The 12629-nt window shown below is 33.0% G+C and overlaps 2 protein-coding genes, 2 long non-coding RNA genes, 1 other non-coding gene and 1 pseudogene across 13 annotated transcripts; 5 read left to right on the forward strand and 1 right to left on the reverse strand.

The window, feature by feature from the left end:
- Positions 1–132: 132 nt before the first annotated feature.
- Positions 133–2032, forward strand: CCoAOMT1 (S-adenosyl-L-methionine-dependent methyltransferases superfamily protein; the record flags this gene model as incomplete). 3 transcript variants are annotated; one of them, NM_001342249.1, is made up of 4 exons in its annotated part: positions 133–696; positions 780–1004; positions 1090–1221; positions 1404–2032. In NM_001342249.1, the coding sequence occupies exons 1-4, from the start codon at positions 487–489 to the stop codon at positions 1695–1697; spliced, it is 861 nt and encodes a 286-aa protein (NP_001328048.1). In that variant the 5' UTR covers positions 133–486. The 3 variants fall into 3 exon arrangements, with proteins under 3 accessions (NP_001328048.1, NP_195131.1, NP_849491.1); NM_119566.5 differs by having other exon boundaries at positions 492–696; positions 1404–1994; NM_179160.1 differs by lacking the exon at positions 780–1004 and having other exon boundaries at positions 539–658; positions 1160–1221; positions 1404–1697.
- Positions 2033–3089: 1057 nt separating this feature from the next.
- DML3 (demeter-like protein 3) lies at positions 3090–9150 on the forward strand. Of its 5 annotated transcripts, NM_001342250.1 has the most exons (21): positions 3090–3327; positions 3738–3824; positions 4101–4190; positions 4343–4906; positions 4997–5134; positions 5256–5576; positions 5745–5835; positions 5919–6279; positions 6372–6451; positions 6532–6616; positions 6696–6787; positions 6875–6943; positions 7039–7075; positions 7153–7235; positions 7468–7923; positions 8013–8049; positions 8143–8200; positions 8272–8408; positions 8478–8543; positions 8624–8777; positions 8860–9150. In NM_001342250.1, exons 1-21 carry the CDS (start codon positions 3135–3137, stop codon positions 8976–8978), a joined length of 3318 nt encoding a protein of 1105 aa, NP_001329149.1. In that variant the 5' UTR covers positions 3090–3134; the 3' UTR covers positions 8979–9150. The 5 variants fall into 5 exon arrangements, with proteins under 5 accessions (NP_001329149.1, NP_195132.3, NP_001119112.1 ...); NM_119567.4 differs by lacking the exon at positions 3090–3327 and having other exon boundaries at positions 3573–3824; NM_001125640.1 differs by lacking the exon at positions 3090–3327 and having other exon boundaries at positions 3727–3824; positions 8671–8777.
- A 552-nt stretch (positions 9151–9702) lies between these two features.
- AT4G08885 lies at positions 9703–10164 on the reverse strand. Its single transcript, NR_142237.1, has one exon. It is a non-coding gene; the product is annotated as an other RNA (long non-coding RNA).
- Positions 10165–10784: 620 nt separating this feature from the next.
- Positions 10785–12513, forward strand: AT4G03365. 2 transcript variants are annotated; one of them, NR_144046.1, is made up of 5 exons: positions 10785–10862; positions 11155–11204; positions 11568–11710; positions 11847–12065; positions 12149–12513. It is a non-coding gene; the product is annotated as an uncharacterized misc_RNA (transcript). The 2 variants fall into 2 exon arrangements; NR_144045.1 differs by having other exon boundaries at positions 11568–12065.
- AT4G34065 lies at positions 11064–11213 on the forward strand (annotated as a pseudogene). The gene has a single exon.
- On the forward strand, positions 11709–11980 carry AT4G08915. Its single transcript, NR_142238.1, has one exon. It is a non-coding gene; the product is annotated as an other RNA (long non-coding RNA).
- Positions 12514–12629: the final 116 nt, after the last annotated feature.

Raw genomic sequence — 12629 nt, forward strand, 5'->3', positions numbered from 1 at the left:
TCTCCACTTTTTTTTCTCTTTATTATATACATTTAAATTATTTAATATACGCCAACTACATACATATCCAGTGTAATTTCTCGTTACGTCACACCCCTTTCGTAATCGTCTAATTTCAGAAAAATATCCAGAGGTTTAAATACATATTCCCATCATTAAATCTAGACATAAACACATCATACTCACAAAATTTGGCAGCAAACAGTTACTACAGACCCATAAATGAAAAAACGTATTCACTTGTTTTCAATTTTCACATAACCACTTCCCTGAGTTTGGTCTCAATTTGATTGCCCCGCCGAGGCATTACTACGCCAAGTGCGATTAAGGTCCCATACAGTGTAACGGGACCCACTATAAGACAGCGACCGACCAATTGCGTGTTAGGAGAGTTTCACCAACCCCGGACCGGTTTTTACCGGATATAACAGAACCGGTACGAACCGGTCTCATTATCTTCCATCTTCTTTATATAGACCTCATGCCATGTGTGTGACTCACCAAGAAAAACACAATCGTTTAATCTCACCCAAGAAGACAAAAACACAGAGAGAGAAAGAGAGAGAAATGGCGACGACAACAACAGAAGCAACGAAGACATCATCGACCAATGGAGAAGATCAGAAGCAGTCTCAGAATCTTCGACATCAAGAAGTTGGTCACAAGAGTCTCTTACAGAGCGATGATCTCTACCAGGTCTGTTTTTTTGTTTTACTCAAAAACTCTGCTTTTCAATTCAATTTCAGCAATCTAAATCTCAATTAAAAAAATCAACACAGTATATACTGGAGACAAGTGTGTATCCTAGAGAACCAGAATCAATGAAGGAACTCAGGGAAGTGACAGCAAAACATCCATGGAACATAATGACCACATCAGCTGATGAAGGACAGTTCTTAAACATGCTTATCAAGCTCGTTAACGCCAAGAACACAATGGAGATCGGAGTTTACACTGGCTACTCTCTTCTCGCCACCGCTCTTGCTCTCCCTGAAGACGGCAAAGTAAATCAATCTCTTCATCCTCCTCTGTTTTTTGGTGGGTTTTGTCGAACTTGGGAATTGAAAGTTTCATCCTTTTTATCATCAGATTCTGGCTATGGATGTCAACAGAGAGAATTACGAATTGGGTTTACCGATCATTGAGAAAGCCGGCGTTGCTCACAAGATCGACTTCAGGGAAGGCCCTGCTCTTCCCGTTCTTGATGAAATCGTTGCTGACGTAAGCATTCTTCTTTCTGACGTAATTAACAAAAAAGATGATGAAGATAATGAAATAATTAAAAACTCATGGCCTAATTAGGTTGATTTAATATCTTGATGAGAATTTCTGTATACGCAAATTTGTTTCCTTTTTCATAGAAGAAAGTGTGGTAACTGATTATTGTGTGTGGTTGGGTGCAGGAGAAGAACCATGGAACATATGACTTTATATTCGTTGATGCTGACAAAGACAACTACATCAACTACCACAAGCGTTTGATCGATCTTGTGAAAATTGGAGGAGTGATTGGCTACGACAACACTCTGTGGAATGGTTCTGTCGTGGCTCCTCCTGATGCACCAATGAGGAAGTACGTTCGTTACTACAGAGACTTTGTTCTTGAGCTTAACAAGGCTCTTGCTGCTGACCCTCGGATCGAGATCTGTATGCTCCCTGTTGGTGATGGAATCACTATCTGCCGTCGGATCAGTTGATTTGACTCCTCCCTACTCTGAGTTTGTCCACAGTGGATTACTTTCCATCTTCTTATACCTTTCAATCGCATTTTCACCAACCACTAAAATGGACCTTTTTATGTATTTGTGTTAAGTAATATCTCCATTGTCCTTGTTTTGCTTTCTTCTGAACAAAGAAATAATATGTACCTTACTTTTCTTCTTGGTCTCGTTCTTTTGTTTTTCTCCATGATACAACATCTAAAGAAATTATTTGTGTCACAGCAACGTAAGTCGATAAAATTAGTTGAACATATTGAGAAAAAGTTATCATAGACCTTCAATTGTTGAAAGTCGATGTTGGTATTTGTCAATTGATATTAGATTACCAAATAAATATTAGACAGTAAGAAACGAACAAAGTAGGAAGATGTAGGTCACCGGTCTTTGAAAATTTATCAGATAGAATTCATAATACACAGTTAGGTAGTTTCAGTTGAGAGTTAAAAGGGAAAAATATGTAATTGTGTGTGATAAATACGTCAAAAATTAGTTGATGAGCAAAATCGTAAACAAAAATACTTTTTTGCATTAGTTTTGTTGGATTCCCTATAAATACGGGTTCCCATATCTAACTCGTAGTTAGCATAATTATAAGCAACAAATAAACACAAAATACTGAATTTAGAAATTTTCCAGAAAATTAATTAGAGATTTTACATTATTTTTACAAACTTTAGTGAATTATTTCTTAAACGTATGTTAGTTATTTATTAACTGAAGTTTCACATATTTGATAGAATAACATTTAAATAAAAAAATTTGAAGTAAGGTTAGAATGTTCTTATAATACTTTATAACTTTTTTAAAAGGTACAAGCCAAAATTATCGCAAATGTAAATAATAAATCATTGTAAAAATCTTAAACTAATTAAAAGATCTAACGCAATCTAAACAAAGATTTGGTATCATCGCCCATTTATGTTTTGATATAATCAAAACTGGTTAATAATTAAATTAAATTATCAATTTCTTAATTAGTTAGAATTCTTGTTAATGTAATCAACTCACCATTATTTTAATTATTTAAAATATGGGTTAATATCTCTTAATCATATCTAAGATGATATTTTCTTCCATTTATGAAAAGAAAAATATGTTAATTAAGCATTAAAAAGAAGGAAAAAATAATTTAAATAATATTAAATATATATACATCGTTTTTAGAGTTCGAGTTCTTCCGTATTTACAGTTTCTCTTTTTTCCAAAGCAGGGTTTGGATTGGTAGTTTTTCTGGATTAATTTTGTCTCAAATTCTTTCTTCTTTTTATTTTTTTTTGTGAAATTCTTTGTTTTAATTGGTGTGACATCGTTTCCAAAATATTTTCAAATTTGATTGCTTTTGAAGTTTTTTTTTTTTTTCTATGTTTTGGAATTCATTATACTAGCGTTGTTGTTTTTCTTTCTGCAAGAGTAATGGAGTTTTCAATAGATCGAGACAAAAATCTTCTCATGGTTGTTCCAGAGACACGTATCAAAACAAAACAATTTGAAAAAGTTTATGTGAGAAGAAAATCTATTAAGCTTCCACAAAATTCGGTAATTTTTCCACATGAAATCAAAGATCGTGGTGAAGAAGAGAGTAAGGAGAAGGAATTTTTCCATCAAGGTAAACAAAATCTCTAATACCTTAATTACTTCCGTTTAGTAATTCTCCTTTTACTTGTTTTTTTTTTAATGAGAGTATGTGACAATTTCATAAAGAAATTAGTTGTTTGACATACGAGATGGTTTTTTGACTAATTATATTTTTTGTTTTGAAAGATTTCCAAGCTAATTTTAATGAGCATATTTTTGATTTTATTGATTGAGGAAATTTTCAGAATTTCGACATTTAAGTTTTTTTTTTGTTTTAAATATACTTTTGATTCGATGATAAGAGATTGGGAAAGCAGACTAATGATGTTTTGTTGTCACGTTCATTGATTAGAGATCTCTTATATTCATATTTGTCTACAATATATCATGCATGTGTTGATTTGTTTCGTTAATTCAATTTTTTTTTTTTCATGTTGACAGATGGTTCACAACACACTTATCAAAATGGCGAGACAAAGAATTCAAAAGAGCATGAAAGAAAGTGTGATGAATCAGCACATCTTCAAGGTAAATAATTTTAAATTCATTCTTAAAAAAGTTAGCTTATTGGTAAGTTCATTACAATTTATATTTAACCATCGTCACTTTTTATTTAACGAGTTTGATAAGCATTTTCAAAACCTGTCCTTCATCTGCCGATGCAGATGTGGTTATGTTCATCTTTGATTTTATTGATTGAGGATTTTTTCAGAATTTCGATTCATACTTGTCTGTAATATATCATCCATGTTGTTTTGTAATCAGTTAATTCACTTATTTTATTTTTAACTTTTATTGTAACAGATAATTCACAAACCACCCATAAAAAAAAGGAGAAGAAGAATTCAAAAGAAAAGCATGGAATAAAGCATTCTGAATCAGAACATCTTCAAGGTAAATACTTTTGAATTCATTCATTAAAAAAACAGTTTATTTGTAAGTTCATTACAGTTTATATATATTTAAATTGTTTATGATAATGTATTTTTGCACAATCGACTAATCATTACCCACTCATTCATTTATATTTTATTTTATGGTGAAAGATGATATTTCGCAACGTGTTACCGGAAAAGGAAGGAGAAGGAATTCAAAAGGGACACCAAAAAAACTGAGGTTTAATAGGCCTCGGATCTTGGAAGACGGAAAGAAACCAAGAAATCCCGCCACCACTCGACTGAGAACTATATCCAACAAGAGGAGGAAAAAGGACATAGACAGTGAAGATGAAGTTATACCAGAGCTTGCAACTCCAACAAAGGAAAGCTTTCCAAAGAGAAGAAAGAACGAGAAGATTAAGAGATCCGTGGCTCGGACTTTAAATTTTAAGCAAGAAATTGTTCTGAGTTGTCTTGAGTTCGACAAGATTTGTGGACCAATTTTTCCAAGAGGGAAAAAGAGGACCACCACACGACGCAGATATGATTTCCTTTGTTTTTTACTTCCGATGCCTGTTTGGAAAAAACAATCAAGAAGGTCTAAGCGTAGGAAAAATATGGTCAGATGGGCTAGAATTGCTTCTTCTTCAAAACTGCTAGAAGAAACTTTGCCTTTAATAGTAAGTCATCCGACTATTAATGGACAAGCAGATGCTTCTTTACACATTGATGGTAATCGAGTTTTTTTTTTGTTAATTTATCTGTTACATCAAAATTGTTTATGCTTATATCTAAAGTATCATTGTGTATTATTTTTTGCAGACACACTCGTGAGACATGTAGTCTCAAAGCAAACCAAGAAAAGTGCTAACAATGTCATTGAGCATTTAAATCGACAAATAACTTATCAGAAAGATCACGGTCTCTCATCTCTGGCAGATGTTCCTTTGCACATTGAAGGTAATCTAGTCTTATTTTTGTTCTTTTTTAATATATTGATTAAAAAGATTGTGATATATTTATTTAATATATTTTTGTTATATTATATCTATATTTTATTGTTTGTACTTTTTTTTTGTAGATACACTAATAAAATCGGCTAGTTCTGTACTTTCAGAACGACCCATCAAGAAAACTAAGGATATTGCTAAGTTAATCAAAGATATGGGAAGATTAAAGATCAATAAAAAGGTAACAACGATGATCAAAGCTGACAAGAAACTCGTTACGGCAAAGGTTAATCTTGATCCAGAGACCATTAAAGAGTGGGATGTCTTAATGGTGAATGATTCACCAAGCCGATCATATGACGATAAGGAGACGGAGGCCAAATGGAAAAAAGAAAGAGAGATTTTTCAAACCCGGATAGATCTTTTCATTAACCGGATGCATCGCTTACAAGGTACATTATTGTTATTATCATTATTGTTATTATGATCTATTTATACTTGTATTCTAAATTAGCTTACATATATATATAAGGAATCCAAGTATAAGTGAGTATGCTAAGTATATGATCATTTTTTGAAATTATGTTTCCTTCCATGATGTTTAAATGATTGTCTTGCAGGCAATAGAAAGTTTAAACAGTGGAAAGGCTCAGTTGTTGACTCAGTGGTTGGAGTTTTTTTGACACAAAATACTACCGACTATCTTTCAAGGTAAAATCTTTGTTTAAATTGTTAAGAAATTTGAAAAACTAATTCATATAATAGATGATCACTTTGATTGTGAGTTTCTACAGCAACGCGTTTATGAGCGTGGCTGCAAAATTTCCTGTTGATGCAAGAGAAGGTCTATCATACTATATTGAGGAACCTCAAGATGCTAAAAGTTCTGAATGTATCATTTTATCTGATGAGTCAATATCAAAGGTGGAAGATCATGAGAATACTGCAAAAAGGAAAAACGAGAAAACCGGTATTATAGAAGATGAGATAGTTGACTGGAACAATCTTAGAAGGATGTACACGAAAGAAGGATCTCGTCCCGAAATGCATATGGACTCTGTTAATTGGAGTGACGTGAGATTATCTGGCCAAAATGTTTTGGAAACCACCATTAAAAAACGTGGACAATTCAGGATTCTTTCAGAAAGAATATTGGTAAGAAAAACAAAACTTCTAATGAACTTTGTGAATAATTTATTCAAATGATTTAAGACTAACACTTTTTTTTTTTTCCTTGTTTTCTCAAGAAATTTCTTAACGATGAAGTTAACCAAAATGGAAATATTGATCTGGAATGGCTTCGAAATGCTCCATCACATTTAGTGAAGTATGTTTATGTTGGTTTTTATGTTCTCATAGATCTCATTATTAGTAAGCGATCATAAACTCTTTCTATTATTTTATCAGGAGATATCTGTTGGAAATCGAAGGGATAGGGCTGAAAAGTGCTGAGTGCGTACGACTGTTAGGACTTAAACATCATGCGTTTCCGGTATGAAAATATTATTATGATTTTTCATTTAACATATATTATTAATTTTTACTGATAAAACCCATGTGTTAATGTGTAGGTTGACACAAATGTTGGTCGTATAGCAGTTCGACTAGGTCTGGTTCCTCTTGAACCTTTACCAAATGGAGTTCAAATGCATCAACTATTCGAGTTATGTTTTCTCATTAATTTGATTAAGAAAATACATTACAAGTTACTAACAACTATCTCCTATCGATAAACATGAACTCGTTTCAGGTACCCTTCAATGGATTCGATTCAAAAGTACCTTTGGCCACGATTGTGTAAACTTCCCCAAGAAACTTTGTAAGTTCAAATGTTTTTCCTCAATTTAAGAAGCCAACTATTTTTACGCCATTTGAACACATATTACCTAATTTTATTTCTAAATATTTTTACAGATATGAACTACATTATCAAATGATAACATTTGGAAAGGTGTGCGTTACTTTTTTCTTTTTTATATTAATGAATAAAATAATATTGTTGGTTTAATCAAATTTTGTCAACTTTAGGTTTTCTGCACAAAAACTATTCCTAATTGTAATGCATGTCCAATGAAGTCAGAATGCAAATATTTTGCAAGTGCATATGTCAGGTACAATCTTTTTTCTCTTTCCTACTTTGATACTTAGATATAACTTAATTTGTTAATTCCATAAATATTAAAGAAAAATCTTAGAATAATCATAAAAAATAATTGCTAAACGTCTCAGCTATTTTATATAATAAATTTTCTAAATATTGAGAGTGAATTTGAGTTTTAATAATTACATTATATATATAAATATATAATGTTAGAATTGACAAATTGTGTTTTTTTTTAATAGTTCTAAAGTTCTTCTCGAGAGTCCAGAAGAAAAGATGCATGAGCCTAATACTTTTATGAATGCACATTCTCAAGACGTTGCTGTAGATATGACATCAAATATAAATTTGGTAGAAGAATGTGTTTCTTCTGGATGTAGCGATCAAGCTATATGTTATAAGCCACTAGTTGAGTTTCCTTCGTCCCCAAGAGCGGAAATTCCCGAGTCAACAGACATTGAAGATGTTCCATTCATGAATCTTTATCAGTCATATGCTAGTGTTCCTAAAATTGATTTTGACTTGGATGCATTGAAGAAAAGTGTAGAAGATGCACTTGTAATAAGTGGCAGGATGAGCAGTTCTGATGAAGAAATATCAAAAGCATTAGTGATTCCCACTCCTGAAAATGCATGCATTCCTATCAAACCACCTCGGAAAATGAAGTATTATAATCGACTAAGAACTGAACATGTGGTGTAAGTATCTTTATGTAAATACTGATTATACCATATAATTTATATGCATTTTTTGGGAATATATAATCTAATACTTGTTTTTTTTGCAGTTATGTGCTTCCTGATAATCATGAGCTGCTACACGATGTAAGTATACACATACTTTAAGCTACAAAAAAATGCAACTCTTTTGTATAATTAATTAGAAAATGCTTTTGGTTTTTTACATATATTATATAGTTTGAGAGAAGAAAACTTGATGATCCAAGTCCTTACCTTCTTGCGATTTGGCAACCAGGTATAATACAAGCATAATTTATCATTGTTCACATAACTATAAACTAAATTTTTCATTCGAATAATTTTTAGGTGAAACATCATCCTCGTTCGTTCCACCAAAGAAAAAGTGTAGTTCTGATGGATCAAAGCTTTGCAAGATAAAGAATTGTTCATATTGTTGGACTATACGAGAACAAAACTCCAACATTTTTCGCGGAACAATTTTGGTAAACAAAATTTACAATTTGATATTTTAACATTGGTGACTTGAAACTCACATAAATTCAATTGATCAGATTCCATGTAGAACAGCAATGCGAGGGGCCTTTCCACTTAATGGAACATACTTCCAAACCAATGAGGCAAGCATTTTTTCTTATAATTTTTTGTCTGAGTTTTTACTTAATGGTTTTAAAGAGAACACAATGGTTTATTTTTCCAGGTTTTTGCTGATCATGAGACAAGCTTAAACCCCATTGTCTTTCGTAGGGAGTTGTGTAAGGGACTAGAAAAACGTGCACTATATTGTGGTTCAACAGTGACATCTATTTTTAAACTTTTAGACACAAGACGGATTGAACTTTGCTTTTGGACAGGTAACAAACATAAATATATATTAAATTTTTTGTTGAATTATGAAGTTAAAATAACTGTGGAATGTTGTGTGGTGCTGTGCAGGGTTTTTATGTTTGAGAGCATTTGATCGAAAGCAACGAGATCCAAAAGAGCTTGTCCGACGTCTACACACTCCACCTGATGAGAGAGGGCCAAAGTTTATGAGTGATGATGATATATAGTTTCATTTTATTCTTTTTGGTCTAGTTAGCAAATTATTTAAACGAACGAATCTTTTCTTATAATAACAAGCGATTCAACGATTGAGTAAATGCACGTACGTATTGTTTCTTGATTTAAATGCATGTACATTATAATTATTTCACAAGTGGTTTTCATATAGTAGTTGTGGATGAAAAAGAAGAGAGCCCAAGAGTTGGTCTTATGGTTATGCCTGGGTTTTGGATTGGTGGCAGTGTCATTCAAAACCGAGTTTATGTTTCTGGTGTGAAGGTCCTTGAGTGAAGGATTTCAGGAACTGTCTTAATGCTTCTTCCCACTTTGTTGTGCAACTTTTATTTTCTCTTTGTTATAAGCAAGCCTATATGTATCAATGATACAGTATCATCTATTGTTCAAAAAAATTGGAATTAATATCTTCTTCGTCTCAACATCTTTGGGTCGATCGTTATTCGATGACAGTAGCAACTAGCGAGTCTCTTGTGATATATCCTAGCCAAGCGACCTCAAAACTTTTTTTACTTCGATTGTTGTCAGTATTTCTGTTTCAGACGTTTTTAGCAAAAAAGTTCTCATGGTGATAAAATTAGGCTTAAAACAGTATGACTCTGTCTTTAAGACTCAGTTTCAGATAGTAATAATAAAATTACATAAACAAAGAGTGGTCATAGACGTGTATCTGTAAGTGTTGTCAGAGATCTGTTTTAGCTTCTTCTTCTAATTAATGACACACACAACATGACCATAGGCAGCAGAAAACAATTGTTATGATCGATTTAACTGATTGATTGTTCAATCTGGATATGATAGCTCACATGACAATGACTCCTGCATCAAGCAACTCTTAGTTAGATAGTCTTCTTGTGTCTCTCTTGCCACCTTTTCACTCATCAAGCAACTTGACCACTTGTATCGCTTTGCCCTCTAAAATTCTGCAATGAATCTCTCATTATTGTATCCCCTGCTCATGCGCTTTCTCTTATAACAGCTGGAGAAGGTAGGCACTTGCATGTAAATTTTCTTACGATTTTTTTGTGTTGATTCCAGTAGTTTCATTTCATTCTCTTGAATCTTCTACTTTTTTCTCATACTTATGTTTATCACTGCAGCAAGTCATCTTGATTGAATTTTCGTGCACTGACAATATTGGATTCACAAGTATTGATTTGCTCAGCAGCAATGGAGCCATACAATGATGTTTACCATGGTATGTTTATTTATCTCTTTCAAAGCATGGAGAGATTTATTTCATTTCTAGCCCCCTGCATAGGTTAAACCAAGCTATGTTACCAAACAAATTTCTTAGGAATAGGTTTAGGCTTCAGCCTTCAGGGTAAAAAGTTTCTTGGCTCTTGATTCTGAGATTTTTGGAATTTGAAAGTTTAATCATTTCCTACACTTGTTGTAATGTGCAACGACTACTGTGGTTTTGGATATTTTTCTGTCAGTTCATAGTTTGTGATCATTTTGCGTTGGGCCAGAAATGCAAATTACAGTTAATTGTGGTTTGGTTTACATGGTTTTGAAATTGAAATTGATTTCGGTTTGGTTTACTTTGGTTTTGAAATTAAAATTGAATTTCGTTCGGTTAACAATTGGTTTTGAGAAAGAAAAAAAAAACTAAAAGAATCACGCGATGGAGAATTTGGAGAGATATGCGTCGATAAAAATTGGCATGAATTGGAAAGGGGTTTACCCACAGAATCGCCCTCACTCGCTCAACGCGCTCTTTCTGCGAGTGGGTACGAAATAGAGCCTTCTGATTGGCTTAAAAACTAAAAAAAAAGTGCAATAGTATAGTTGTTGCTAGCTATGTTATTATTTGCTTTTCGTCTTCTTCTCTAATTTTACGCAAAAACTAGATTCACGCTTTTAGATTTGGACTGGTGAGTGCTAAAATATGTATAAACCTTAATCATTGCTAATCTCTTCTTTGTTCTGGTATAAATTTTTTGGTTGTCCTACTCTGTTTTTACTTTGTTGCCGAGTAATTTTACTAAATCTAGTAAAGCTAAGCTCGTTTGTCATGTTTAATTTGGAGCACTAAATTGTTCTTCTTCCTCCAGTGGATGTGAATTTTATGTTTGTTCTTTATTTTCATTGTGTTGACTTGTCAGTTTTAGTGGAATGAACAAAATGAGAGTGAAACTGAGACTAGTCGTCCTCTGTTTCTTTCAGATAAAGAGCAACCACATATACCACATTGCAAAGACTCTGTGCATGAAAAGGTTTTGTTTTCTATTCATTTTCATGTCTTTAACTCTTTGGTGTATATTAACTAAAGGAAGGAGATGGATAGTTGGATACTTAATAATACTTTATTTGTCCTGTGACACATTTTGTATCAGTTTTTTTTATTTCGTCACCTTTTTTTTTCAAACTAAGTCTAGTTGATGTTACTTCATCCCATCCCTCTGAGCTGATCTCAAACTCGAGTCCTCTTAAGTGATGCATTCACAGAAAGAAAAAGCATATCAAGCATAGTGATCTGAAATTCAACACTTTTAGTTAACTTTACTAAACCATTTGATTGCCAAAGTATATGCTTCATAGTATTATCTAATGATGATATGAATATCTATTTGTGGCAGTAAATTTCAGAAACTTAACGAGCTGGTCCAAGATCTAAGGAGGCAGTTGCCGCAATGCAGAAATGAAAATCAGGTTGAGTTGACGAAGCTAGAAACTGAGCTTGATCAGCTGCTGTTAAGAGGTGTTCAGTCCATTTTTACAGGTACATTGTTTTCTCCTAGTACATGTGGTTGATTTCTTCTAACATATTAAAACTACTGTAAAGTGACTCATGATTGAAAGCATTCATCGACTTAACAGTTACTATTGATAAATTTTGGGATTACCTATTAATTTAGGTTTTAGATATGGTGGATGGCTAGAATCAATTTGATGCAGTAGGAGATATTGGATATGAATCTCATTGTTAGATGATCAGCTGCTACATTCATCATGTTTCACGAGTGCTTTGCTTGCTGTCTCGACCCTCGACCCTTTACTTTAGAGATTTCAATAGATCAGAAGAGAGTTAAGAGGTAGTTGACAACTTTTATAAGCTAGCCAGAGATATAATCAAGGCAAGTACCTATTTGCTTGAAGTTAAAAGGTTTCACTCTAGTTGATCATGAGTATTCTGAATTAGATCTTGGTGTGTGTGCAGGTTGATGCGTTCAACAGAGGATATCATCTTTGGAACAAATTAGAGCTCATGGTAAAATCTTCATTTTTTGGTTATGGATCATCAACTATATGTTTGGTTTTTTTTTGTAAGTGTGTAGCATTACAAAGGTGCCCAATTAGCCGATCACATATAAGCCATATATAGCTGCTTCTTTCTGTGATTGGTCAGTATGTCACCAATATAAGTATCTTGTTGGTAGCCTTTTCTGAATGTGTGCAAATTTGCGTTCTCTTTTCTTAGCTATTAACTGTACACAGTACACATTAAAGTACTCATTTTTACTCTCATTATGAGCCACATTCTCTTCAGCTAGTAAGTAGTTCCGAAGAATTTGTTTCTCTATATAACATCACAACATTATTTTGATATTTGGAAACTCTCTATAGGTGGACACGTTAGTCAGCCATATTGTTCTATATGTGGGTGGCGGTAATGCCCACCTAGATGTTTTGTTGGTGGC

Source organism: Arabidopsis thaliana, chromosome 4, assembly GCF_000001735.4.
Source record: "Arabidopsis thaliana chromosome 4, partial sequence".
NCBI lineage: Eukaryota > Viridiplantae > Streptophyta > Magnoliopsida > Brassicales > Brassicaceae > Arabidopsis > Arabidopsis thaliana.

What these genes read in the sequence shown, in the direction of transcription:
- DML3 (NM_001342250.1), top strand. Translation starts at nt 3,135, where the DNA reads ATGGAGTTTTCAATAGATCGAGACAAAAATCTTCTCATGGTTGTTCCA. An exon ending in ACTACCGACTATCTTTCAAG is followed by an intron (nt 5,836 to 5,918) that starts GTAAAATCTTTG and finishes GAGTTTCTACAG; the next exon opens with CAACGCGTTTATGAGCGTGG. An exon ending in TTTTTCGCGGAACAATTTTG is followed by an intron (nt 8,409 to 8,477) that starts GTAAACAAAATT and finishes TCAATTGATCAG; the next exon opens with ATTCCATGTAGAACAGCAAT.